Here is a 27828-nt window from a genome sequence, read left to right as displayed (position 1 = left end):
GACCGAGCGGGGCTATCGTTCGTAGGATTCACTGATTCATGGCGCGTGGCTGGTTGTTTTCAACACTTTCAATGGTGGGCGTGAGAGCGGCGGTTGGGGAGTAAGGGGGAAGATGGATTTCTTTGTCGATTCTTTTTTGGACACACTATTTTTACTCCAGGGATACGTAGTAAGGGTGAATTCAGGGCCGGCCTTAGGGCGGGGCGACCGGGGCGACCGCCCCGGGCCCCGCGCTTTGGGGGGCGTTCGTGAAAAAAATTAAAATACACAATTTATTGCCATTTTGACCTGCATGTGAAATTAATATCTTTTTTCATTTTACAGTAATTGCTTTAGGCTTACAACTAATTAACTTTCATAATCTAACTTATAAAAATACGTACCTATTGAAAAAGCGCGCTTTTTATGTTTATTTTACGTTATAACTTTATGATTAAATATAATCATAAATTTTATTTGTATTATATTATTTTGAACTCAACTGCGTGATGGTATCATAACGGCGTAATTACGAAGTCTGAATTTGGGAGGGGAACACATACTTAGCCAGAGAGTGATAGGGATTCAAAATGCTCGAGTTTGTAGATGGGGTATAGAGTTCAATATTTTAAGTGAAGGGCCCCGCACTGAAGGTTCGCCCCTAGCCCCGCACCTGCCTGGTCCGGCACTGGGTGAATTTGATGAATAATGGAGGTCATTTAGTGGGGGAACTTGGGAATGTTTTCTATCGCTAATATCTAACTGTTCCAAAGTGTTTAATTTCTTCCCTTTAGCGTGGGTATGGAGTACCGTGGTAAAAATATTGGATTGAGGCCGCTCTCTATGATGTGCTTGCCCACCATTGACGTTGGACTCTTTCGGGCAATGAACTTCCTCTGTTTATCGCGTTGAATTCACTTCCTGTCTGTGTTGTGTGTGCCTGCCATTCGTAGTGTGTGACCTCATGCACTTACTTACAATTAGTTTCCCTTTGTCCCGCGGGTCTATGGGTCTACACAGGAGGTGGTGGGATAGTATAGTTTGGTGGGGGAGTGGAAGGAATCTCTCTAATTATCTGTAGGGATTTGATTAGCTTTCTAATAGGCGAGATTTTTGATGGAGGGAATTTTGCACTATTTTGCACGATATCTATTTTTCGCGATTAAATTAAAATTGAAAATTTTCAAGCGCGCGAAAACGCGACGGCTAAGTATGAATGCTGGGAAAAGCCCATATGAGGTCATTCTGGTTCCCTCTGCCGCAAGTGAGGTGACCTTGGGGCGAGGCTTTGAGCGCTGATACGATGGAGGCTGCTAGCAGGTAGCAGAGTACCCTGCCAGCTGGTAGCGCTTGACTTAAATAAGGATTATTAATACCCTAACAAACGAAGGAAACTTTCCGACATTGGGCGGTTCTAATAGGTGATTATTAAGAGAAGTTTCCCTGAGCTCTGTGCCTCATGCATGCATTGGTAATTTCAGACGATGTTAAACTCCTCGTGTAAAAACCTAGGCCCCTGTGACGTCACGTGGAGTGGAATCGCATGGGCGCCAATCTGGACCTTTTCACATGTGGTTAAAATTGATTATTGCCATTCGTGGGATCTATAAAACCAAATAATTTGTATATTATGAATACACCAATGGTGGGTAAGGAATCGCAATCAATGCATTTCATTTTCTTTGATGAAGCAAACTACCTAATTCTCTCGTACAATGTAACCACTTTCAGCTATAAATATCCTGTCAACCCACGGACTAAAACATCACTTATTTTCTGGATGACCGTCGTACATACAATGGAAATGGTTGCATGCAGGGATAGCAAGTAAAACTCAGTGTCCGTTTGATGCAACACATTTATTTTCCCTGGAGGTCAGTTGGTACATGACGATGCAGTCGATTTTCATGAAACCAAGCATATACATTAACGAATTATTTTACATCCAACATGGAGAACTATTTACACATTCATGGGATCTTATGTATTATGTCGTGAACATTTAAGGGTAATTAATTAGCCGATGCAATGGAATCGTTGAACTCGGTGGGGTCGAGGCAGGAAGCGTCGTGGTTGTCGAAGGCGCTCAACTCTAAGAAGTCGATCGCTGAGAAATCCTCCCAATTTGAAGCAAATACATTGCGCGGAGAGCTTCCTTGAGAAGGACATCTTGAACTGCGACCAATTTAATTACTTGGAAATCATGCAAGTCAGACATTTTTCCTCAGTGCACATGTTTCGGAGGAAGTGGCGAGGAAGGAACGTCTATTAATGGCGAAGATCAGTGCTTTTCAATCTTTACGCTCCTCTATTCACGTAGAAATTCGACAATATTAGCAGAACGAGGTTTGCGAAAATCCTGATCTTAAATTGCGCGATACAGGGCATGGAGACATGACAGAAATGGGCCTTAACTGCTACGCTGTGTGACGTGCCAGAGAAATCATCCTCATAAAAAAAACAACAATTGTATCGTTCTCTCAGACGTGAAATCGCGATTCAGCGGAAGAATTCGGCCGAAGGGAAAGATAAGCCGTGGTGGAAATAAAAAGTGCCCTCCAGCCATTCTCCCATAGCTTTAAAATGTGAAAATACATATATTAGCCACCCACTTCTCATGAGTTGGTGACGTCACTAGAGTTTTGGTGCCTGGATGAACCTGTAACCGAGGGAAGGGATCGGTGTGAAGAGTGTAAACAACAGCAAACCACCCAAGGTCCATGCGAAAGGACGAGAGGTATTTGTGAAACGGCGTTGCTATCGGCATGAGTGCATTACGTCATCAACTTACCTATACAACGGTTAAGCCCGTTGACTTTTCGCGGCGGATTGCTCGAGAAGAAGGCATAGATTGGCAAAACGGAATAATATGGGTCTCCTCTTTTTTTGAAACTTTGTCCACGGTAAAATAAAGTTGGTTCACGAGGACAGTTGAAAATTTTAAGCGTAGCTCCACTCACAGCTAAAACCCACGTGTAAGGCATTGAAAACCTGGTGTTGTTCACAAGAAACGAAAACAGTTTTCATGAAAAGAATTCGGCAAATGGAAGGGAATATTAAGAAAGAACTCTTCCTCATTCAACCATTCTCTCACAAGTTAAAAATGAACACACGCGAAAGATTCCGCCGACTTTTCATGGGTTGATGACGTCATTGTAGTTTTGTTTCGCTCGGGGAGAAGCGTTCCTTGAGGGAGGAAATCGCTCTCACAGGAGAGTGAACGACGCGAGGCGGGTGGTCGCGGGTGGGGAGGAGAAGCAGAAGAAGAAGCTCGCGAGGCATTTGCATCATGGACACTCTCCCAAATGCATTTCGCCACGAACGAATGGCTAGAGAAGGAAGCGACGTGTCGTCGTGGAAACGGGAAAAATTGAGCCCATTTATTTTTCGAAATCATTCGATGTCAGGAGTCCGTGATTTGGGGTTGAAGGAGGATGGAGAAGAAGTGGACGGAGAGGAGGAGGAACGACGAGGTGCTGGACATGGTGGGTGAGCGGAGGAGGCTTCTAGATCAGATACGGAAGAGACGGAGGGTCTGGATGGAGCTAGTACATACATTGTGGGGAGAGTGCATTGAATAAATCGTTAGAGGGAAGAATTAGAGGCAAACGAGGGAGGGAAAGGAAGGGAATAGGATTTTTTAGCGATTTCAGACCAGATATTGGGTTTTAGAAGGAGAAGAAAAAATAGTTGTTTTTTAAAATATTAATTACTGTCATAGACTTAATTAAAAGTTAAATCTGTAATATTTACCAAAATCTAATAAAACAAAGTAATTTCCATAAAATTCCGTAATCTTGATGATATTTTTCCCTCGGGTAACTTAGATATTGCCATTGAGATCGAGAAGTTTGCTGAAAGCGCTTGTCCAACGTATTGGACGCCGGGTGTGAAATGCTCAAATGGAATGAAATAGGAAAGGCCTTGTTGTGAATGGAAGTGGTTGTGAGGGTACACAGGTAATATTTGCAAACCGCTCCCTGTAATCCTGCTTTATCCGGTGGAATAAATTCTTAAATAAGTGCCATGAAAGTCGACGAAAAAGAAATTTGGCAAGGACGAGGCCATTATCGCGAGAAGGGGGGAGTGGAGTATTGGAGTGGAGGGGGGTGGTTCTAGTTTTTGCGTCCAATGAGCTGCCGTCGCGGTGAGACCGGCGATTTGGCCATTGGCTGATCTCCTGGTGGCGAAGGCGTGGTGGAGCGGGCCGGCGCCTCCGCATCCCCCTCGGCGCCACCGTTGGCGCCAGGCTTGAGCCGCACCATTGTGTCCAAGTGACGAAACCTAGAGAACAAAGAGAGATAATCACCGGACATATTCCAAGACGACAAATCCAAATGCCATGGCAATAACCCATTATTATTAATTTTACAATCATTATTATTAAAATTATTAAATTTGATTTTTTGCACTTTCTCAGGAGGTTTACATAAAATGGATACATTCACCTCTTCTAAGGGCAAATTAGGATTAGGCTCAGATGCTGAGGAAGGGATCTCACACTATCCAATGCTGCTTGATCATACCCGGCCCTGGAATATTTTCACAATTTGGCAAGTCTGTAGTGAAACAGCTTTTTGTCCGAAGTAAATTCAGTGTTTTTTTAATTCCTACGTCTTCAATTTATTTTTTGAATCTTTTCGGTCACACTCCCTCAGTTGAGATTATTAATTGACGAACGCTGGCTTCTTTTAATTTCCAAATATTTTCTCTTTCACCGGCCAAATTTTAATATTTTTGGATTTTCTCTCTTTCCGTGAACTAAACGTTGTGATTCCGAAGCACTGCTGCATCAACTATATTTGCTTTTTCTTTTGATAAGTGGATCAATAAAGTATCAGGTTTATTGTAATCCTTGCGTTTGTCTGTTAGTTTCCCAGTATAGAATATGAGTATTAGTTTCTCGTATTCTAGGTGGCTGGTATTTGCAATACATGAAGTATATTTTAAAAGGCCATAAGTATTTGCCAGGTTCTCGTGGATAGTCTTTGCCTAATGCATGTGTCAGTTTAGGTAATCGTTCTTAGCAAGGGCGGAGCAGTCTCATATTGCGTGCCCTGTGGACTCACTGAATATCCCACATTTTCTATATTTGTCAGAAAGTTCTAGTATTAAGATGTTTTTTCGTAATTGAGAGTTCTTTTAACTCTGTCTTCAATTGCGATGGCAAATCATTCAGTCTTTGGGTATAAATGGCCATTCCAAACATTCAATTCTGTCAACGCAATCCATGAGATGTATAACCTGATATTTGATGCCTTATCGTGCAATTTATTCAAAAGTCACCGAGTCTCTCGGTCCAGTTCATTTAGATCTGTGTCAGACCATTTTAATATTCCGAAGAGGAAAGTCGAGACAGGAACTGCTCAAATATTTACAGCCGTTATTATGTCCTATGCAGATAGCTTAGTGTCCAGGATCTTCATCAAACGTGTTTTAAATGTATTTGCTCGGGCTTTCTTTAATTCAGTATGGTCCATTCGATGATTTTGATAAAAGCCTAAGCATTTATCTGTACCGTCCTCAGGAAGTATCTCTGTGTCGTCTATGCATTCTGCTGAGGCTCGAGGTTCTCACCTATTTAAGTGCACACTTGCACATTTATCTGGTCCAAATTCCACACTTAAATCTTCACTACACATTTTTACATTTTTGATGAGTACCTGAAGATTTTCTTTGGATTCGGTATATAGTTTCGCATCATCCATGAACATTAAGTGATTGATTTTGGTATTATTCCTACGATTTAACCAATATCCGATGTTAATTTAATTTTTTTAAGCATAGTTGACAGTGGGTTTATTGCTAAACAGAACCATAGTGGTGACAGGGTAGTCACCCTGAAATATTCCTCTTTGGATGGTTAGGGGAAGCATTTTTTTGTTTTGGATGTTCAAATTGATTCTCCAGGGTTTCATCGTTTCAGCCATAAGTTCCCGTACTTTCGGGTCTATTTTGTGTATTTCTAGAGATTTCAACAGCCAATCATGTCTTACTCGAAATGAAATCGAAAGCCTTTTGCACAGACAATGTGGAGGTGTCGATGGTAATGAGATAGTTTCAGAGTTACAGCGTCTATAGTTAATTGAGGCTGGGGACTAAAGGAATCTTTTGTATATTCTTTCTATTCTTCTTCGAGGTCGACGTCACAGTGGAGGTGGATATTTTCAGAGATTACAGCAGTTATGAGTTTATAATTAATAATAATAATAACAATAATAAAACTACAAGGAAACCAAGTAAAACCGAAGCAGCAAACATCCGTTAAATTTGCAAAAGTTACTAATTTGCTAAATGAAAACTTTGGCCGGTACATATCAATAATGGAAACACGTTTAAGGATTTACATGGATATATATTGCGGAGAAGACACTACTTCATTATGTTTCTTAAATATTCTGTATTAGCTAACATCTTGCAGCCAGATATAATGTGCTTGATTGATTCTGGCACTTGAAAACATCTTCTACATGTGTCATCTGTTATGCTTTTATCACCAAGGATGTACTTTGCATAATTTTTAGTGCGGACAACCTGGTCTTGCATTGCGTTTCCTCCGTAAAGTTCATCCAATGACAACCATTTATTTGATGGGATTTTATCAACATTTGGTTGATTGAGGTCATTGATGTGTCGTCCATGTAATTCCTTCTGGGCCCATAGTTCTACCTTTCTATTAAATAGAACGGTTCATGTGTTGGTTGTTCTATAGGTCGTGCCATTTTTTAAGTCTAATGGTATTAATTAATTGTCGGCATTTACTTTTGATTTATGCAGCATCGAACTGTATGATTTATTGTAAAAGACATTTTTTAGTCCATGAATTTAATTTTTGAGGAGCTGCAGTATATCAATTTACCATATAGCGGAGTAGCGTTAGTCTCTCTATTGCAGCCTTTGGGTGATGTAAATTAAATTTTGTGAGTGATGGACGTATTGATCTTTCTATGACTACTATTTGGGTTTATTATTATTATTTAACATTATACATACATTCAGTCAGAAGGTCCATAACGGTGTTCATAAGCTATGCTTAAACATATCGTGCTGTAATTCGGTGTTTGCAGGTCAAACTGGACGTTCGATTAAAAAAATGGCGGTGAAGCATACGAAGTGTTAGGTAGAGGTGAGCCAACCCAAAACGTTTCTAAGAATCTGCAAGACGTGTGTGCGTGTGGTTTTAATGTCTTGGTTCTTTGCAAACAAAGCACTTGAGAACAAATATGCGTCGTAGATGTAAAATTCCGGTTAGTGGTAGTTTTCTGGGGCCAAAAAATAGCCAGGTATAGTGACCGAAGCAACGCTCGAGAGCAACCCTTTTTTGACCCTTTTCTCGGGCTCCCAGGGATAAGCCGTGTCTTCGATGGACGGTCGTCACAGCATGAGGTTACCCTTGCCGACATGACCTGTCGTAGTACATTTTTTACTTTACTAATGCCAATACTTAGAGGTAAACAATTACACTTATCATACTCATTGCCGTTGAGCGATTAAATGCGTCTTTTGATTGAGGTTCTACGATGAGAAATAAGGATTTTACGAAAAGTGATCAAATTTACGCCGATGGCCTCCACTGAATTGGCAACGCCGAAATTTTGTACGTGGAGGGGGGAACGCGAAAAGCTCCTTTTTCTCCCCCACTCCAATTTTTAGCTTGTCCACGTGTTCCAGGAATTCTGGTGACGAGGTTTCTCAAAGGTGTTTGGCAAGGTGTGAGTTTTCACCGACCTGCACTACTTCATTTATTCTTCTACATCTGCTAACTCCATGCGAGCAGCCTCTCGGGTCTTTGGCAGGGGGTGACCAATCACCAGCATGCAGCATGTAAAAGAATCCCCACTAGCGCGCTCCCCAATGGAGCAGTGGATAAATAAAAGCATGCAATTTACTTCTACGTAATACCCTGCGGGCCAAATCTAGGGGGTATGGCACGGGGTGATCAATCACCAACATGCAGCATGCAAGAGGACCGCAACATGCACACCGCACGGTCATAGAAATATTACGCATACTTCCAAAATATTCATGCGTATTAATAAAAAAAACTTCTAATGGTAGAAAATAAATTCAAGGTAAGAGTTATGGAAAAAGATATGTAATGAGTCATCCTAGCGAGTGTCGCCATTAATCCTATTAATTGAGACAACGCTGCTATCCTTAATAGTACGAGGGAAGAATGACATTTTAAAGCTCTCTGTTTTGCAGTCTATTTCTTTTATTTTCTTCTCGTGACCACATCTACCATAGTACGACGGTAAACGAAGGATATGATTCACGTCGTCCGAGAGAATATCTACTTTGAATTTCCTAAGTAAGTTAACTCTTTAGTTCGATCTACGCTCCTGTAAAAATCCCCATCCTAACTCGTGTAACATACAGAAAAGGCAGCACTTTTTGTCCTAATAACTCATCACAAATCTGTCCGCCCTGCACAGTACTCGATTGATTTCTGCTATTAGTCCTATTTCATTAGCGCTAGCAGCATATTCTAATTTAGGCCTTACTAAAGTCAGGTAGCTTATTTCTTTCACCTTTTTTGGGCATTTAACGAGAACTCTTTTTTTCAAATCCCAGTTTACGGTTAGCTTTCCCTGGTACTTAACGTAGGTGTTTACCCCACGAGAGATCCCGGGTAATGGTAACCCCTAAGTATTTAACGAATTCGGCATTTGATAATGGAATCCCGTCAGCGGTGTAGCTCCTTATTGAAGATATATCCTTTTCCCAAAAATTTATCACCATACACTTTTCAAGATTTAATTCTAACTCCCAAGTACTGCACCATTCATTTACGGCAACGAGATCCTTTTCTAATGCTAATCTATCGCTATGGTCGTAAACTTCTTTGTATACAACTACGTCTTCTGCGAAGAGGCGGATTTTGCTAATGACCACGGTGGTTATATCATTAATGTAAAGAAGGAATAAAAGAGGGCCGATAACACTTCCTTGGGGTACTCCTGACGTAACTTGAATGGTATCCGAGCTAACACCATCCAAAACAACCCTCTGTTCGCGATCGTTTAGGAAATCTTTGATCCAACCAATTACGTGTGTATCTATGCCGTATGCTTCCAACTTTTGAATCAGCTTTAAATGCGGAACCTTATCGAATGCCTTTATGAAGTCTAAAAATATGGCGTCGACTTGAACATGTCTGTCACCTGCGGCTAAGATATCGTGAACGAAAAGAGCAAGTTGAGTTTTACAAGACCTCTCTTTTCTAAAAAAATATCTTTGCTTGAACGGATTTCTCTGTAAACTACAGCGTCGTCTGCAATTAATCGTAACTTACTCTGCACTACTTCGCCAATGTCGTTTATATAAAGAAGGAATAGGAGTGGGCCAATGACACAACCCTGAGGAACGCCAGAAGTGACTCTAACCTCATTGGAGACTGCACCGTCTAATACTACTCTTTGGACGCGGTCGCTCAAAAATTCTCTAATCCAGGAAATGACATCTTCGTCTAGACCATAAGATTTCAGTTTTATTATTAACTTTCCGTGGGGTACTTTATCAAATGCCTTTTTGAAATCAAGAAAAATCGCGTCTACTGGAATGTCGTCTTCCCCGGTGACTAAAATATCGTGGGCGAAAAGCGCTAACTGAGTTGCGAACGATCTGCTTTTCTTGAATCCATGTTGAGTTCCCGTTAATAAGTTTTGCGCGTCTAGGTGTTTCATTACCGAGCTGACTACGATGTGTTCAAGGACTTTGCAAGAGATGGACGTTAAAGATATCGGCCTGTAATTAGATGGCTGTTCCTTGTCTCCACTTTTAAATATTGGCGTTACATTAGCGATTTTCCAGTCATTAGGTTCATCGTATTGCTCAATGGATTTTCTGAATATTAGCTGCCAGTAGGGGATACATTTTGAGTCTAGTTCTTTACAGACACGAGGGCGACCTCGTCTGGACAAGGTGATCTATAGGAAATGAGCGATTTTAAAAAAATTTCCACTTCGTGGGCACTAATGTGAAGAGGCGGCATCTTTCGTATGCAGAGATGGTCAACTGTCTCGGGTGAGTCATGAGAAGACTTGGTGAATTCGCTCTTGAATAAGGAATTTAATTAATTGAAATTTTCGCATCTGTTTTGCACATCTCCATTATCGTTTATTTGGTAACATACAGTAGATCATTAACCTTGAACATCCATTCCAAATGTGGCCTAACGAGGGAAAAGTAGCTAATTTCTCTCACTTTGTCGTCGCACTTTCCTAATATTCTTTTAACAAAACCCTTTTTACAATTATGCAAGGAGCCATGGATAATACGATAGGTACCCAATTAGTTAAAACGTTTGAATACTGAACCGCGATGGTACAATGCTTAAGTCCTTAAAGCTCTGAAGCGACAGAGAGCAATTCACGCTAAAATGAAAAAGGCACATGCGGGACTCACTTGTGAGATCAGTGGCGTAACTATGGGGGGGATAAGAGGGATAGGTCCTCCCCAAAGCCTCAGAGAAAAAAAAATTATATTCAAAACTATTGTCTAGTTTTGGCTTATAGTAAATTTTAACCTAACTTTTTAATGAAACCCAAATTTTAAGAGCTAAAATTATGTAAAATGTGTTTGCAGGCATGTCATTTTTCCAAAATTTTCCTAAAAGGGGGGTGGGTGAGTGGGAGATCGCCCTTCCCTATCCCCTCTCACCCCCCCCCCCTTAAAGCATATTCCTAGTTACGCCACTGTGTGAGATAATACAAGATATACGTGAAAATTATAACAAATTGAAAAAAGAGACGAAGAAAACACTTGGGGAGGCATTGAGTGTATTCAAAGCAAAAATATTGGGCGAATATTTAGACGACAACTCTAAGGCTTTCTGGTCATATGTAAGGGAGGTACACAGAAATAGCGCTACAGTCTCTTCACTCATAAATGAACGTGGCGATAGAGTGACGAACAATCGAGATAAAGCTTATCCCTTAAATAACTTTTCCCATAGTGTCTTCTCTAATTTTACGAAGAATATATCAACACCTCTACCTCGACTTTACCAAGAACAATTGCCGTCTATCTGTATTTCAAGCAGTGGTTTAGAAAAACAACTCTCCTCTATTAATCCAAAGAAATCGACAGGCACTGATCTCGTTCCAGCTCGAGTGTATAATGAATCAGCATCAGAGATTTCGCCTTACATGAAGATAGTGTTCGAAAAATCTGTAGCAGAACACAGTCCCTAAAGATTGGAAAACAGCGAACGTCACGCCTATATTTTAAGTTGGGGATAGGGGAAAGCCTAGCTATTACCGTCCGATTTCTCTCACTTCCATTTCTTGCAAAATATTGGAAGATAATATTTTCAGTTCGATAATGGGCCATTTAGATTGCCAAAATTTGTTAGCAAAAGACCAGCACGGGTTTAGAAAAGAGAGGTCTTGTAAAACTCAACTTGCTCTTTTCGTTCACGATATCTTAGCCGCAGGTGACAGACATGTTCAAGTCGACGCCATATTTTTAGACTTCATAAAGGCATTCGATAAGGTTCCGCATTTAAAGCTGATTCAAAAGTTGGAAGCATACGGCATAGATACACACGTAATTGGTTGGATCAAAGATTTCCTAAACGATCGCGAACAGAGGGTTGTTTTGGATGGTGTTAGCTCGGATACCATTCAAGTTACGTCAGGAGTACCCCAAGGAAGTGTTATCGGCCCTCTTTTATTCCTTCTTTACATTAATGATATAACCACCGTGGTCATTAGCAAAATCCGCCTCTTCGCAGAAGACGTAGTTGTATACAAAGAAGTTTACGACCATAGCGATAGATTAGCATTAGAAAAGGATCTCGTTGCCGTAAATGAATGGTGCAGTACTTGGGAGTTAGAATTAAATCTTGAAAAGTGTATGGTGATAAATTTTTGGGAAAAGGATATATCTTCAATAAGGAGCTACACCGCTGACGGGATTCCATTATCAAATGCCGAATTCGTTAAATACTTAGGGGTTACCATTACCCGGGATCTCTCGTGGGGTAAACACCTACGTTAAGTACCAGGGAAAGCTAACCGTAAACTGGGATTTGAAAAAAAGAGTTCTCGTTAAATGCCCAAAAAAGGTGAAAGAAATAAGCTACCTGACTTTAGTAAGGCCTAAATTAGAATATGCTGCTAGCGCTAATGAAATAGGACTAATAGCAGAAATCAATCGAGTACTGTGCAGGGCGGACAGATTTGTGATGAGTTATTAGGACAAAAAGTGCTGCCTTTTCTGTATGTTACACGAGTTAGGATGGGGATTTTTACAGGAGCGTAGATCGAACTAAAGAGTTAACTTACTTAGGAAATTCAAAGTAGATATTCTCTCGGACGACGTGAATCATATCCTTCGTTTACCGTCGTACTATGGTAGATGTGGTCACGAGAAGAAAATAAAAGAAATAGACTGCAAAACAGAGAGCTTTAAAATGTCATTCTTCCCTCGTACTATTAAGGATAGCAGCGTTGTCTCAATTAATAGGATTAATGGCGACACTCGCTAGGATGACTCATTACATATCTTTTTCCATAACTCTTACCTTGAATTTATTTTCTACCATTAGAAGTTTTTTTTATTAATACGCATGAATATTTTGGAAGTATGCGTAATATTTCTATGACCGTGCGGTGTGCATGTTGCGGTCCTCTTGCATGCTGCATGTTGGTGATTGATCACCCCGTGCCATACCCCCTAGATTTGGCCCGCAGGGTATTACGTAGAAGTAAATTGCATGCTTTTATTTATCCACTGCTCCATTGGGGAGCGCGCTAGTGGGGATTCTTTTACATGCTGCATGCTGGTGATTGGTCACCCCCTGCCAAAGACCCGAGAGGCTGCTCGCATGGAGTTAGCAGATGTAGAAGAATAAATGAAGTAGTGCAGGTCGGTGAAAACTCACACCTTGCCAAACACCTTTGAGAAACCTCGTCACCAGAATTCCTGGAACACGTGGACAAGCTAAAAATTGGAGTGGGGGAGAAAAAGGAGCTTTTCGCGTTCCCCCCTCCACGTACAAAATTTCGGCGTTGCCAATTCAGTGGAGGCCATCGGCGTAAATTTGATCACTTTTCGTAAAATCCTTATTTCTCATCGTAGAACCTCAATCAAAAGACGCATTTAATCGCTCAACGGCAATGAGTATGATAAGTGTAATTGTTTACCTCTAAGTATTGGCATTAGTAAAGTAAAAAATGTACTACGACAGGTCATGTCGGCAAGGGTAACCTCATGCTGTGACGACCGTCCATCGAAGACACGGCTTATCCCTGGGAGCCCGAGAAAAGGGTCAAAAAAGGGTTGCTCTCGAGCGTTGCTTCGGTCACTATACCTCGCTATTTTTTGGCCCCAGAAAACTACCACTAGCCGGAATTTTACATCTACATCTACATAATACCCTGCGAGCCACCTCTAGGGTGTTTGGCAGAGGGTGATCAATCACCAGCATGCAACATGCATTTGGACTCCCACATGCACACCACACCGTCCAAAAAACGTCCCGTATAATAACAAACTATACTACTATATGCTGTTAGAAATAGAATATAGAATAGAAATTCAGAAACCTGCATTAATGTTACATAGGTTAGTAGGCTACACTACAAGTCATGCAATCTATTTACGAGTTCTATTGCTGCCGTTATAATCTCTTATTGATCGTGGAAAAAATGACATTCGGAATCTGTCTGTTCTGCAATCTATCTCTCTTATTTTATTTATATGATCTGATCTTCCGTAGTACGTTAGCGTCCGCAAGATATGGTTAACTTGTCAGAAAAGACGCTGCTCTTGAATTTATCTAAAAGGTTTAGTCCATTTTTCAATCTACGGTCCGACAGAGATTCCCATCCGAGTTTATCTAAGAGGTCAGTTACACTAACAAGACTATCGTAACGACCTTTCACATACCTGGCAGCTCTTCTTTGCACGCGTTCTAACTCTGTTATTAAGCCTTTTTTATGAGGGTCCCAAACACTGGCAGCGTATTCCAGATGTGGCCTAACGAGGGAAAAGTAGCTAATTTCTCTCACTTTGTCGTCGCACTTTCCTAATATTCTTTTAACAAAACCCATTTTACGATTAGCTTGACCGGTTATTTCTCGAATATGTTTATTCCACGATAGATCATTATTGAGTCTAACCCCTAGATATTTCACGGATTCAACTGCCTTTAACTGCGTGCCCCGAATGATATAGTTACGTTGTAGGGAGTTATTCTTCTTCCAGAAATTCATTACGACGCATTTTTCCAAATTTAATTCTAACTGCAACGTATCCCACCACGCTTGATAGCAGCAAGGTCGTTCGTTAGTTCATCCCTATTTTTAGTGGAACGGATTTCCCTTCGTCGTCTGCAAATAATCGTAACTTACTCTGCACTACTTCGCCAGTTTCGTTTATATAAAGAAGGAATGGGAGTGGGCCAATGACACTACCCTGAGGAACGCCAGAAGTGAATCTAATCTCATTGGAGACTGCACCGTCTAATACTACTCTTTGGACGCGGTCGCTCAAAAATTCTCTAATCCAGGAAATGACATCTTCGTCTAGACCATAAGATTTCAGTTTTATTATTAACTTTCCGTGGGGTACTTTATCAAATGCCTTTTTGAAATCAAGAAAAATCGCGTCTACTGGAATGTTGGTTTCCCCGGAGACTAAAATATCGTGGGCGAAAAGCGCTAACTGAGTTTCGCACGATCTGCTTTTCCTGAATCCATGTTGAGTTCCCATTACTAAGTTTTGCGCGTCTAGTTGTTTCATTACCGAGCTGACTACGACGTGATCAAGGACTTGCAAGAGATGGACGTTAAAGATATCGGCCTGTAATTAGATGGATATTCCTTGTCTCCACTTTTAAATATTGGCGTTACATTAGCGATTTTCCAGTCATTAGGTAGTTCGTGTTGCTTGATGGATTTACTGAATATTAACTGCAAGTAAAGGGCAATTTCTGAGGCTAGTTCTTTATACACGCGAGAAGGGATTTCGTGTGGACCAGGTGATTTATTTGGACTAAGCGATTTCAATATATTTTCTATTCCGAGCGTACTAATGTCAATAGTTGGCATCTTATGTATACAGGGATTGTCATCGGTCTCGGGTGAGTTTTCGGAAGGCTCCGTGAACACGCTCTTAAAGTAGAATGAATATGAATGTATAAAATATATTAATTACGACCTTTTGATAGCTTAATACCAAAAATATAATTAGAAAAATCATTAAATTTCCAGAAATACCAATGATTTATCGACGTGGGTTTTTTAAGGAGGGTAAGGGCTCGGTATCCCCGGAGCTCTACTTCCGACTTCGGCCGATAGTTGGCGTATTGCTTACCTGGATTCTCGAATGAATATGTATATTGAGGGTGATTCATGAGTGAGTGTTCTTGCTTACCTCACGGGAAGTTGGCTGCCTCCGGCCACGTCGTCTAGGACACCTTGGAAGAGGAAAGCCATCGGCCAGCTGATCCAAGAGGCACTGCGGTCAAGGGAAGAGATGATAATTATTTCACTGCAAAAAATATTTAGTTAAATACATGAATGTATAACATCAGAAAAAGTAGGCCTTCTTCAGGGAAGTTTATCTTAGTGGTCACTATTCAACGAAAATGATTGATTGCTCGGCATGTGAGAACACCTCGTTGGGGTGAAAATGTCTCTCTTGTGGAACATCGTTAGGAAATGAGTCCATTTGAAACAAAGGGCAATGTATAATAAAGGGCAATAAGCGTCACGGAAATGTTAAAAACGCTGGGATGGAAATCTTTAGTGTCAAGGAGGAAGAAAGCACGCTTGAAGTGTATATTTAAAACTTACAGTGGTGATCCTGCGTGGAGGGACCTAACGAAGCGGTTAAAAGGACCAAGTTATCTAGGGAGGAGGGATCATAATTATAAGATTAAGGCCCCAAGGCAGCTGACAAATAGACTAAAATTTTCCTTCTTACATCGGGGAATGGAATGGCTTGCCGGAGGAAATTTTTATTGAGCCCTTTCCAACTCACGCAACTATATTTATCAATAGGGTAAATAAAATTGAATCTTGAGGGCTTTAAATCGTATATTTTTTTTAAATTTGGTTTTTCTTGTCTTTTTTAGATTGGTCTTAGTTTATTATTGTGTAAAAATGGATTTTGAGGGGAATGTAAATGTAGACATGTATTGTTTTTTTTTGCTGATTTGGTGCTATGTGGACATGCATTGTGTGAAATATTTGATGAAAAATTTGGTGCTTTGAGGACATGTATTGTGAGTGTGAAAAATGGTATCTTGAGGGCTTTTTGAAATGTTTTTTCTACTTAGTATTTTGTTTTGTATTTTGGGTTATGTATATTATTGTGTCTTAATGTACTTCCTAAATCTATGTTACCACCCGACTTCAATGTTCGATTTGTAACTAAATATTTTAATAATAATAATATACTATCATGTTAAATAGATAAATGATATAGTGCAGTAATGGAGTAATATATATAACAATAATACGAGCACTAATTTATTGGAGATTCCGCGGGCCAATCATCATTAAAAAACGCCTTTTTTGGTGTTTTCCTGACTACTACTGACGTTTCCCTTAGCGTGTAACGCCAGAGTGTAAAGGCCATGTGAATGGTGTGGTTAAGGAGAATGGTTGTGTATGGGTTGACGTTTTGAAATCAACGGTCTCCATGTTCCGTTGAGCTTGTTCTTATTTTAACTTATCCCCGTTTTTCCGATTTCAATTGGCTGCCTGATCAGACGGGTTTTAAGTTTTTTTTCTAAAATTGCAATATCGGCCATGACGAGCCGATGCCCTTCAGCAGCATGTTCCACGTTGGTGAAGCAATGAAAAGATCTCGGTGTGACAGCCTGCATTTATTTTTTCCCTCAATCGGATGGTTCTTCGGTTGTTGTTGTTCAGTCGATATAGCTGCGGCTACATTTTGTACAATTGACCCGGCAAACTCCCTCAGTTTGAAATTTGTACTTTCTTTTCTTTTTCAGCATTCCGCCCTTCTCATTATATCTCTTGTTTTAGTACACTGCTAGCAGGTAGCGCTTGGCTTAAATGAGGATTATTAATACCCTATCAAACGAAGGAAATTTTCCGACATTGGGCAGTTCTAATAGGTGATTATTAAGGAATGTTTCCCTGAGCTCTGTGACTCATGCATGCATTGGTAATTTCAGACGATGTAAAACTCCTATCTACTCGTGTAGAAACTAGGGCCTTGTAACTTCACGTGGAAAGGCATCGCATGGGCGCCAATCTGGCCTATTTCAAATGAGGATAAATTTGACCATTGGCATTCGTCTAAACTGGGATTTCTAAAACCAAGTAATTTGTATATTATGAATACACTAATGGTGAGTAAAGAATCGCAACCAATGCCTATCGTTTTCTTTGATGAGGGAAACTACCCTATTGAGAGGCGGAAGCTGCGTCGATCTAGTCTTAGGAGTGGTGATGATTGTGATGTAAGGCGCTCGTTACGAAAGGGATGTGAAGTGAAAAGAATGAGTGTTTTAAGGGATCGATACTCACCATTTAAGGGAATGTAAGTGAAAGAAACATGATAGGTATCACTTCGGGAGGTCCAGCGGAGTGGAAGACATGAATTCAGGGCAAGAAAATATATGGAGGCAAGATGCGCGGAGACCGACAACTGAAATGAGCATGTCAAGCGGTATCAAGACCTTTGAAAATGGAGGGGGTCACTGGAGTGTAGAATGGAGCGCTCAACTCAGAGCAGTGGAATGGTGAGCTCTATGGATTTCGCGGCTGTCCTCGGGAGCAGCTGAAGACCTCCTCAAATTACCCACCCACTCTTATTTATTGCAAATGTGCGAAATTCCATTAAAAATTGTGAGTATTGAGGGGAAATCAATCACTGTCGTTTGGGACCCAATAAATTAATTTCCCAAATCGCAAATTCACCCGAATTATATGAACTGAGAAAATAGTTTAAAGTTGCGCGATGTGGTATTTATTTATACGGAGTGCATTGATTGAGTGCGGAGTCCTTTTCAAGATGGCCAGATGCGCAAACGTTTCGGCTTCCCCTGGGAATGGCGTGTGTCGGAGTGACGGAGCAGTATTCGAGGATTGTGGGAACGCTGCAGCCAGTGGATTTTTCTAGATGGCCTCTTTCTCACCGCCTTCTTTTTCTCTCCATGAAATCTCCAATGCCTCGGCACCTGTGTTCCACCGCAGCATAGCGAGTGCAACAACGGGGACTCATAGGCTTGCGAAACAATCGCCGCCTCATCCCCGCAACCTCGCCCACACTACAGCAGCGCCAACCGGAAGCGCCGCGGGCATCACCGCATCCGTTTGTTCGCGGGGCCACCGCATCCGAAATTAAGGGCGGCGCGGGATGGGACGGCAATCACTTCACCAGCAGCGGATTCATGTGTTGGTAGCAGTGTAATTTCATACGACCTACTCCAGAGAAATGGAGCATTTGCAAGGGGAAAGAGTTTGGCGATGAGTAATCCATCAGCGAAACGGTCGCCGCGTTTACCATCCGAGCTTAGATCCGAAGAGAGGAATGGATTTTACTCGGGACTTACTTTAGTAAATTGCCTGGAATGAACAAATCGATCTGCGAACATGGAAAGCAAATTTATTTAAAAATGAACGACGCGTTTCGACCTCCAGGTCATGCTCAAGTACAATGTGAAATTGCTGAAATTTGAGAGAGAGAGAGGGAGCTGTACTGATAGAGTTGGGATGAGTGGGGAGTGGGAGGGGTAGGGGGAGAGGAATGTGTCATTGGTGGGAATGCGATGGCTAGGAGACCATACAAAACAGTTGCTATAACACCTAACGGTGAATTACTGGCAGATTGACAGAATTACTGTGAGCACCAGAATTATAACTCAGCCATTTCATACAGAATGGAATAGAATTTTGAAATGACATTGAAGTTTATCAAAGTGAAACAAATAAGTGAGTACGCAGTCATGTGTACGAGCGAAAACTAATTTTCCTCACGGCTGATAGTATAGCTTATTTCTGAGACTAGAATCTGGAGCAACTATCTTGTAAAGAATTCCATGAAGCAGATGATCAGCTGTGCATTCAAGTGCCAGTGAAGAGTGAGTTGGTATTGAAGAACCACTTTACTCGAGTCGATGCGAATCAAAGCATGGAAAATATCCACGAGCTGTGGGTGTTTGAATTGTTCCAAATTCATTCCGAGAGGTGACCAATGGTCGCGTTCATCCGACACAACTGGCCACCTTTCTTCATTCGCAACCGTTAAATCGACGTGCTCTAGATTAGACGCTATATTTTCCATCGGGGATGTAGACTCTTAGCTGAACTTGTTCGTTAAAGCAAATGGCCGCGCTCACAGCTGAAGAAATGTGCCTGCTAATGTGTAATTTTAATTTAAACGGGACGTCTTATGTAATTATGCAAACGTTAGAAAATTAAAGAGATTTTAATGCATATTTATTTGCTCACATTTATTCAAGTTGTTTGTGTGGGGCTTCTACTTGAGGTCACCCTGGTAAACTATGATTTCGTACAAAATAAAGTGCGAACGCGTTAATGAAAAGATTTAGAACTCAATTCGTAACATTCATGAGGTCGATTTTTGATTTAAGATTGCTCTAAAGTTTACCTCTTGAGTTCTCCTTCTCCGAGTTTCTTACAGGCAGAAAATCCGCTTCAAAACCAACGTCTACCCTAAGAATATAGTGTTCGTTACAAAATCTACAGAGTAGAAAAAATAGTGCATGCTACATGGCGATGATATGCTCTTATATTCAGAATTAGGGAGTGAAAACCTACGCAAGAGTGTATGAAAAGTGGCCCTTGACATTCTAAAATGATCCTTTAAAAATCATGACTGAAACGTGGAGTGACTACATCGTTATAATGTTATCTCCATGAAATATCCCTACTTCGCTTCATCCTTTTTCGCCTAATATACCGAAATCATTGCGGATCATTTACAAAGTGTTCGGGATGAAATGCTCATTGATGACAATAATGTGGCCTAAGTTCTTTCCCCTCCATTGGCGCTCATTATCGTGATTCTGCCTGTTACTTAACCACGTGACCTCAAAGTGTCAGTTGCAGAAAGGTTTCTCGGGTTTTCCACCGGTTGATGTCGTCCATGTCTCCCGACGTTTCGATCTGCGACTTGCTGATCATCCTCAGGGGATCTTCTTCATTCGGAAGATCCCCTGAGGATGATCAGCAAGTCGCAGATCGAAACGTCGGGAGACATGGACGACATCAACCGGTGGAAAACCCGAGAAACCTTTCTGCAACTGATACGCCGGGAAAATCTAAGATCATTCAAAGTGTCAGTTTTTCCCATTCAGTTTCATTTGCAACGGTTTTTTCGTTCAGACGATGGCAGCGCCCTCCGCTGATCTGCGGTCGTTTTGTCGCCTGAACGCGATCTTACACTGCTCGTTAAAGCAAATTCACACTTAAAAAGGATTCGGTCGATGAAAGGAAAAATTAAGAACTGCCGACGAAAAAACAAATCCACCCCATTCAAATATTCTCTCCTGGCTTTAAAATAAAAAGAACTCGTTAATTTTCTGCCCAAATTTGTCTACGTCTTCATATTTCTGGTTCGTCAACTCTTTCAGGGAAAACTGAGCAAGGAAGAGTGCGAACAACGACGAAACACTAGCGGCCCATTCGCGACGTTGCGGTGACCCGCTCTATATCAGTTGATGATGTTGTGGGTCGTCCTTATCCGCAATGCGTATCCAACTCTCAACCGGACGACCACCGTTCAAATCTCGGCGCCGGACGGTATTTTTATCCAGAAGTTGGAAGAAAACGCTCCTCAGCGGCATCGTACGGCTTTTATTCGGCGTAGCACAACGTCATCAGCCTATCCGCGGTAAAGTTAATGTCATTGATTTTACTCCAGGAATCGCTCGAGCAATAGACAACTCATCGACAAAGAGAAAAGTATAGTATTTTCTCTTCAATCTTACCACTCTTTGACAATCAGCAATAAAAAATAAAATGGTAAACAAGGTAATGTTTTCGGTATTATTCCGCATTGGAATCTATTTCAAAAAATTATAGAATTTATCGCAAGATCAGGTTATCGTTTCATGACGGCTGTAGCCAGATGTGTTATGGCAAAATAAGCAGTGCCGGAACGCACTTCCCTTTACTTTTGTCAAGGGAAATATTACTCAGTGAGTTATTTTTATAGCAAACAACATCTGCATGTTGTAAAATTTATATGCCCTCGAAACATAATGAAGATACACTTTTGTACGTTCCACAAGAGTTTTTAATACCGACCCAGGTTTCGACAGTACACTTACGTCATTATCAAGGTGAATATACAAAAATTTTGCGAGCTTATATATACCTTAGGGAGAGGGGGGTTAAGACAGGGAGGAGGTGGTGATGGTGGGAGGGGAAAAGCTAACGAGGAATAGTTTCCTCAAGGTCAGTGGGTTTACTTGCCGAGTCCAGCAGGACTGATAATAAAGGGGAGGAGTGTGAGGGGTACAAAAGGTCGTTAACCACCCTTACATTTTTGTTTCGACATGCTCTTAAAATTTCTAACTGCTCAAGAAAATCCATCTTTCTACCTTTACACACATTGAGGAGAACCTTGACATTGAAATCACTGCTATGGTTGCAGTCTAACAAATGTTTAGCAAAGTTAGAGGTTGAATCGCCTCTTACCCAACACTTCATACGTTCATTAGCCCTAGTTTTTATGGCACGTCCGGTCTGACCAATATACACAGAATTACAATGAGGCATATTGCAATACAATTTATACACACAGCTTTGGTCCTTGTCAATAAATTTTGGTTTTGAATTAAATAAAAAATTGCCAACAGTTGTCATATTATAAAATGATAATCTTTCGGGAACATACCAGTCACCCGATAAGATAGGGGGCCAAGGAATGGTATTTTCCCCCAAGATGTTACAGGTCTATCACTATTAGGAGATTTTGAGGGTAAGGTTGTCATTCATTCATTGACGGTCTTCATTGCGTGCTTTTTAAGTTTCCTATTAAGGATTTTGTCAATTGTAATAGATTTATACCCGTTTTGAACAGCAATTAACTTTATAGTGGATAGTTCTTTTTTTAAATTTTCATTTGACATGGGAATGGCGATCAAGCGGTGTATTAAGGAGTGAAATGCCGACATGTTATGCGTGTGATGATGGCACGAATCGTTGGGTATGACAACATCACTGTAAGTTGGCTTCCTAAAAATTGAAAATTCATGTGTAACGGAGTTAATATCTATGGTCAAGTCTAAAAAATTCAACGTATTGCCCCCAATTTCCATAGTGAAATGAATGGAATCGTGAAGGCTATTCAAGAGGTCTAAAAATCTGTCTAGTTGTCGGAAACTACCTATCCACAAGCATAAAATGTCGTCAACATAATGATACCAGTAACTAACATTTTTTATTAACACGTCATTGGATTTAAAAAGATCATCTTCATGGAAGTCCATAAAAATCTCTGCTAATACAGGTGAAATTGGTGATCCCATAGCCAAACTTAGAGTTTTCTATACCCTACAGACCCGTAGTATTAGCTGCGCCTAAAACTCCCTATCCTTAATTCCTAGCTGCGCCCTTGAAGCGAAGGAAGAAATACAGCGGATGGTTTACCGACTCGTAAACATACCACGTTAAATTGACCATGAGAAAATCATGGGTTTTCATTAGCACATGAGCGCAAACATCACAAAAACTGAATGACTGACGATGCGATTTGTTAATCGTTACCACGAATGCATCGCGAATTGGAAATTGAATACGTTTAAGCTCAAAAGGGCATATAAGTTGGGATCATGTTATCTTCGGAATGAGAATTTCTTCATCTGTGAATTTAACTTTGAGTAAAGTCGCGTGAATCACATTCATTATCAATTTTTTAAATCACCAAACGCGCTCAGTTGGACAGTTTTGGTTGGTTTAGGTTTCGAAAGGTCATGGGGGTCGATTGTGTAACTTTACGTTCGAACGTAAAGATCCGGTTCCCGCGGAGTTTAGATCAACAACTCGAAAACAATTGAAGGCGCGATTGTGTAACGTTACGTTCGAAAGTGTTTCGGCTCTCGATCGAAAGCATCTCTTCCTCAACAAATCACTTGACGTTAAGGCTATCGAATCGTTCGCAGGTGAGGTTTGGCATGGAATTTAAACGTTTATTACCTTTCATGGTCACGTTGTATGTCCTTTTTTTGGATTAAGTGAATTATGCAATCAATTATATTTATAAATCGCAGTGTTATGTTGTTAATTACGTGAATTTGTGGTAAATTGACAGATATATATATAATTTGTACGTGTTTCTTTACTATATTATAAAGATGAGGAAGTTAACATTTGCTTCGCTATGTAATGTGTGTGCAATTGGAATGAAATTATCTTTTTTGGAATAAAGAGAATTATGCATTCAATTTAATTTATAAATCATGGAGTTATGTTTTTAATAACGTAAATGAGTAGTGAAATTACATAGATAAATACAATTTATATGTGTTAGTTTAATATATGATACAAAGATGAGGACGTTTACATTTGCTTATCTATGTAATGTGTGTGTAATTAGTGTGTGCAATTGAAATGAAATCCTTTTTGCATACTTGATTTAGACGTGATTGCACTACAGTATATTAGCTAAATTAAAGTTGCGCTATAATAATACATTTACAAAAATTATATTCTCTACAATGCTTAATTCAATTCGGAACGTCGGGCGGTTATTGACAAGTAAAATGATTTAATTTATGTACTCAAATAGTTTATTTTAACTTCTCAATGACGTCGTAAATTAAGTGAAATTTATATGGTTTACGTACTTCAATTAATCTCTCTGATGCGATATGGTTTCCTCAAAAAGGGTAAATTTTCGAAGTGATATTCGGGTGGTTGAGACGAGAGGAGATATCAAAGATGACTATGCATATTTGCTTTTTCTTTCAAGTAATAGGTGAAAGGTTTGTGATGATGAGAATGATTTTGATTGAGAATATTAAGGTAAGTATTTATTTATTTCATAAGTTACGTTTTTTATGTTTACCTAACTAATATTTTTAAGACATGTCGTACTAATTCACACTCGTCAGTTTTTATTCCTGGCAAATATGCAATATGCTGCGGTATTGCTCCATGCGGACAAACAAAAGCGAAGACAAGAACCTATCAATACCGAATATCCGTTCATATATTTGATCTAAATGATTTAAGTCAATTACAAATTACACAAGTTATTATTTAGCGAATTGCAAAAGTAACTAATTGGAGACTTGCCGCGGCATTTCTAAATAGTCAGCGATATCTGAGTAAAAATTACTTATCCCAAATATCAGCTACGCTCCAACGGAAAGGAAGGTATTTAATACTGAATTGAAAAAGATTGATTAACACGCAAAGTTAAATTCTTTCAATAATATAAACTTAATTGGCCAATTGTCTCTTAAACCAATATTGTTAACTTAGTTTCGCTTTTCAAAACAAACACAGCCACTCTCGGCCTTACTGCGCATGCGCCCAAGGAAAACAATCGCGAAACTTATTCCCAATTCCAAGTAAATATGACAACGTCGTAACTTTCGATTGCTTGTTGACGATCGTCCATACACAATCGCACTTACAGCCAACGTTCGAACACCGGGAACTCAATCGAGAGTGAACGGATCTCTGACGATCGAAAGGTAGCCAAGTTACACAATCGGCCCCATGAACACAGAGCCTGCATTTAGCTGTAAATCGTGCCTTGGTAGGCCAGGTACGTCCAAGGACTTAAAATATTCAGATAGATAGTTGGTGATATCGTATTCGTTTGTTACACAGTTAAAAGATTTGAATTCATGCATAGTACCAAGTATTTTATCCTGATTTACCTAGTTTGAGTCATCCACATCTTCGTTCTAGGCCGTCAAAATTGTTCGCTCAATCAACCATTTTTGATTTTTATGGTGATCAATCATATTCTGGAACTCTTTGTTGATGAGCTCACCTTCCGATAAAACTTATTTGCAAATATTCCGAGGAAATGAAATGAAACTCCTCGATTCCTCAACAGGAACACGGGCATTACCGTTTGTCAACAATTGCTTGGAGATTTGTTTACAAACACGGTAGTGAAGAGTTCACTCGAGCTGGGATTACAATTAGCTAGAATTAAAGTTTTAATATACAATTTCAGTATTTTTAATATATTTAGTAATTAAAATATTATATTGTAACGAAGTTCAGTTATTAAATTGGTAAAAACAAAACACATAATTTAATATGTAGTTTTGACCGACTTATCAACTGTTGTTGCGTTACTAACTCCTAAAAACATATCACTAAGAAAGAGATGAATTTTTTTGTGAAATTATGCCTTTTTTTAAGTCCTATATGTTATCCGGGGCTGAGACGAATCCAAAGAGCCTAATGTCACTAAAATCGGTGAAGCCGTTCTCCAGTTATAAGTGTTCTAACTAACACGATTTTCGACTTTTTTTTATATATATAGATTTAAAGTCTGTTTTAGATCATTTTGCTCATAAGTATGAGAAAAGAAGACAAAATAGGCTAATTGAAATGTTTTGGAGACAGAAACGGGACCCTTTGTTGTAAAATTAAAGAACGCAACTACAATAAACAAGTTTTATTTACATGACCAACTACCATATATACCCTACAGGAAAGATACGGAACACCATGTTAAAAATGGCGTTGTAAGCTCCATTGTAGCGGCGTCAATCGTTCCTACATGAAAACCATAGAAGACATAGTAACCAAAGGTGGGTTTTAACATTTAATGAAATTTACAAAAAAATGAACATATTGATTTTCTTTAACTTGACTTTTAAGAAATTGAGTTCACAAAAGTTAATCAAATTTACAAAAACTTGTAGCAGGCGTCGAAGTAGGCTGCTATCAATGAAGATTCGATGGAATGGTTTGGACGATGTTTATTGATTCGTGTACAATTCCACACTGAACTGCCGGCCGAAAGGCCGCAGTATTTATTCAATTTGCCAACTTCCAGTATGTCCTATCTTACTTTTCTTGAACATTAAAGAAACTTCTAGAAGGGAATTCTAGAAGGCCAGAAAAATTAAATAATAAAACTTTCCGGCACGGAGAGTCGGAGAATGGAACGCGGGCCGCCCGCTTGGGAGGCGACCGCGCTACCGCTGGGCTATCTGGATTGTTGGAAGGAAGCGATGACGGAGCGCGCTTTAACTTGCCTCCGGGCAAGCGGTGTGGCGGCGAGGCAGGAGGTGCGGCCGCCACACTACTCCCCCCGGGGAAAGACAGCTGGCGTTGTAGCGTACAGGTGAACGAAGAGTCCGACCCGAGCGCGTCGTTGGAGGGGGGGCGGCAGAGGTGTCCGCGGGCGAAGGCGACGTCCCGGTCGATGGCGCGGAAGATGGTTTTCCGGAGGTCGGTTCAGAAGGTCTCGATGTCCTTTCTTGAAAATCGTCCGGCTGGAGAATGTGCGCAGGCTTAAGTCGGTCGATGGAGACGACTGTTGGTTTCCCGTTGATGTTGATGGTGAATGTTTTCTCGCTGCGGGTGATGACTGGATATGGCCCTAGATATGGTGGCTGGAGGGCCGTCCGAACTGCGTCTTGTCGCAGGAAGACGTGCGACGTCGTGGCTAGAGCTTTGTGAACAAAGATTTTCCGGCTGTTGGAATGATGAGTTGCAGGAGTTGGTCTCACTTTTGACATGTGAGTACGCAACCGAGAGACCAGATCCTCAGAACCGATGCTTGCCGGAGAGTCGGCGAAGAAATCACCCGGGAGACGCAGCCGTTCTCCATAGAGGAGTTCCGCTGGTGAAGCCTTCAGGCCCTCGCGCCAGGTGGTGCGGAGTCCGAGGAGAACCATTGGCAGTGCGTCGATCCAGGACTCCCGGGAGTGCGTCATTAGAGCTGTCTTGAGAGGGCGGTGCCAACGTTCTAGCATTCCATCAGCTTGAGGATGGTAGCTTGTGGTAGGGTGAAGAGCAATGCCCAGGGTGGCGCAGAGCTTTTTGAAGAGTCCTGATTTGAACTGTCGTCCTCGATCGCAGGTGAGGCGTTTTGGACAACCGTTGTGGGCAACCCATCCTAGGAGAAAACCTCGGCAGACGGATTCGGCAGTGATGTCGGCGAGAGGTTCTGCTGTCGGCCAACGTGAAAAGCGGTCGATCATCGTGAGAAGATATCGGAACCCAGAGGCGTAAGGCAGAGGTCCGACGATATCGACGTGGACGTGGTCGAAACGTGCTGTAGGTATGGTGAAGTTAGCCAGAGGAGACAATACGTGACGATGCACTTTGGATCGCTAGCATTGAAGGCAATTGCGAACCCAAGTGCGACAGTCCTTGGACATGTACGGCCAAACGTAGCGGTTGGATATGTTTTTAAGAGTGGAGTTGGAACCGGGATGGTCAAGACTGTGGACTTGATCAAAGACACGTCGACGGAACGGTGGTGTGATATAGGGTCGAGGCGTGTCCTTAGATGTGTCACACCAGAGTTTGACGGTTGTTCCAGGAATTGGCATTTGAGAAAGCTTGAGTGAAGTACCGCTGTCGAGGAGTCCACGAAGCCTGCGAACGGGACAAGGCGACGAAGTCTAACGGTGTAGAGGCGCTGACAGATTCCACTCTTGACAGACAGTCGGCGACGACATTGTTCTGGCCGGAGACGTGGCGTACGTCAGTTGTGAATTGAGTGATGAACTCCAGGTGTTTGAACTGACGTGGCGAGCAGCTGTCAGCGTTCTTGGTACGATGGCTGAAGGCGAAAGTCAATGGTTTGTGGTCCGTAAAAATGGCGAAATCGCGGGCTTCTACCATGTTACGGAAGTATTTCACTGCCTGATACATCGCGTAGAGTTCTCTGTCATAGGTGCTCCAC

At 41.0% G+C, this 27828-nt stretch overlaps 1 protein-coding gene across 1 annotated transcript in view; it reads right to left on the bottom strand.

The window, feature by feature from the left end:
* Nucleotides 1-1819: 1819 nt before the first annotated feature.
* Nucleotides 1820-27828, bottom strand: part of LOC124159574 (aromatic-L-amino-acid decarboxylase) — a 153330-nt gene continuing 127321 nt past the window's right edge. The window contains exons 11-12 of the mRNA XM_046535471.1: nt 15364-15447; nt 1820-4263 (exon numbers count right to left, since the gene is read on the bottom strand). Of these exons, the coding sequence (XP_046391427.1) occupies nt 4095-4263; nt 15364-15447 (253 nt within the window). The 3' untranslated portion in view covers nt 1820-4094. The remainder of the gene's footprint in view (nt 4264-15363; nt 15448-27828) is intronic.

This window comes from Ischnura elegans, chromosome 5 (assembly GCF_921293095.1).
Source record: "Ischnura elegans chromosome 5, ioIscEleg1.1, whole genome shotgun sequence".
Classification (NCBI taxonomy): domain Eukaryota; kingdom Metazoa; phylum Arthropoda; class Insecta; order Odonata; family Coenagrionidae; genus Ischnura; species Ischnura elegans.
This window is presented reverse-complemented; position numbering and strand designations above follow the sequence as displayed.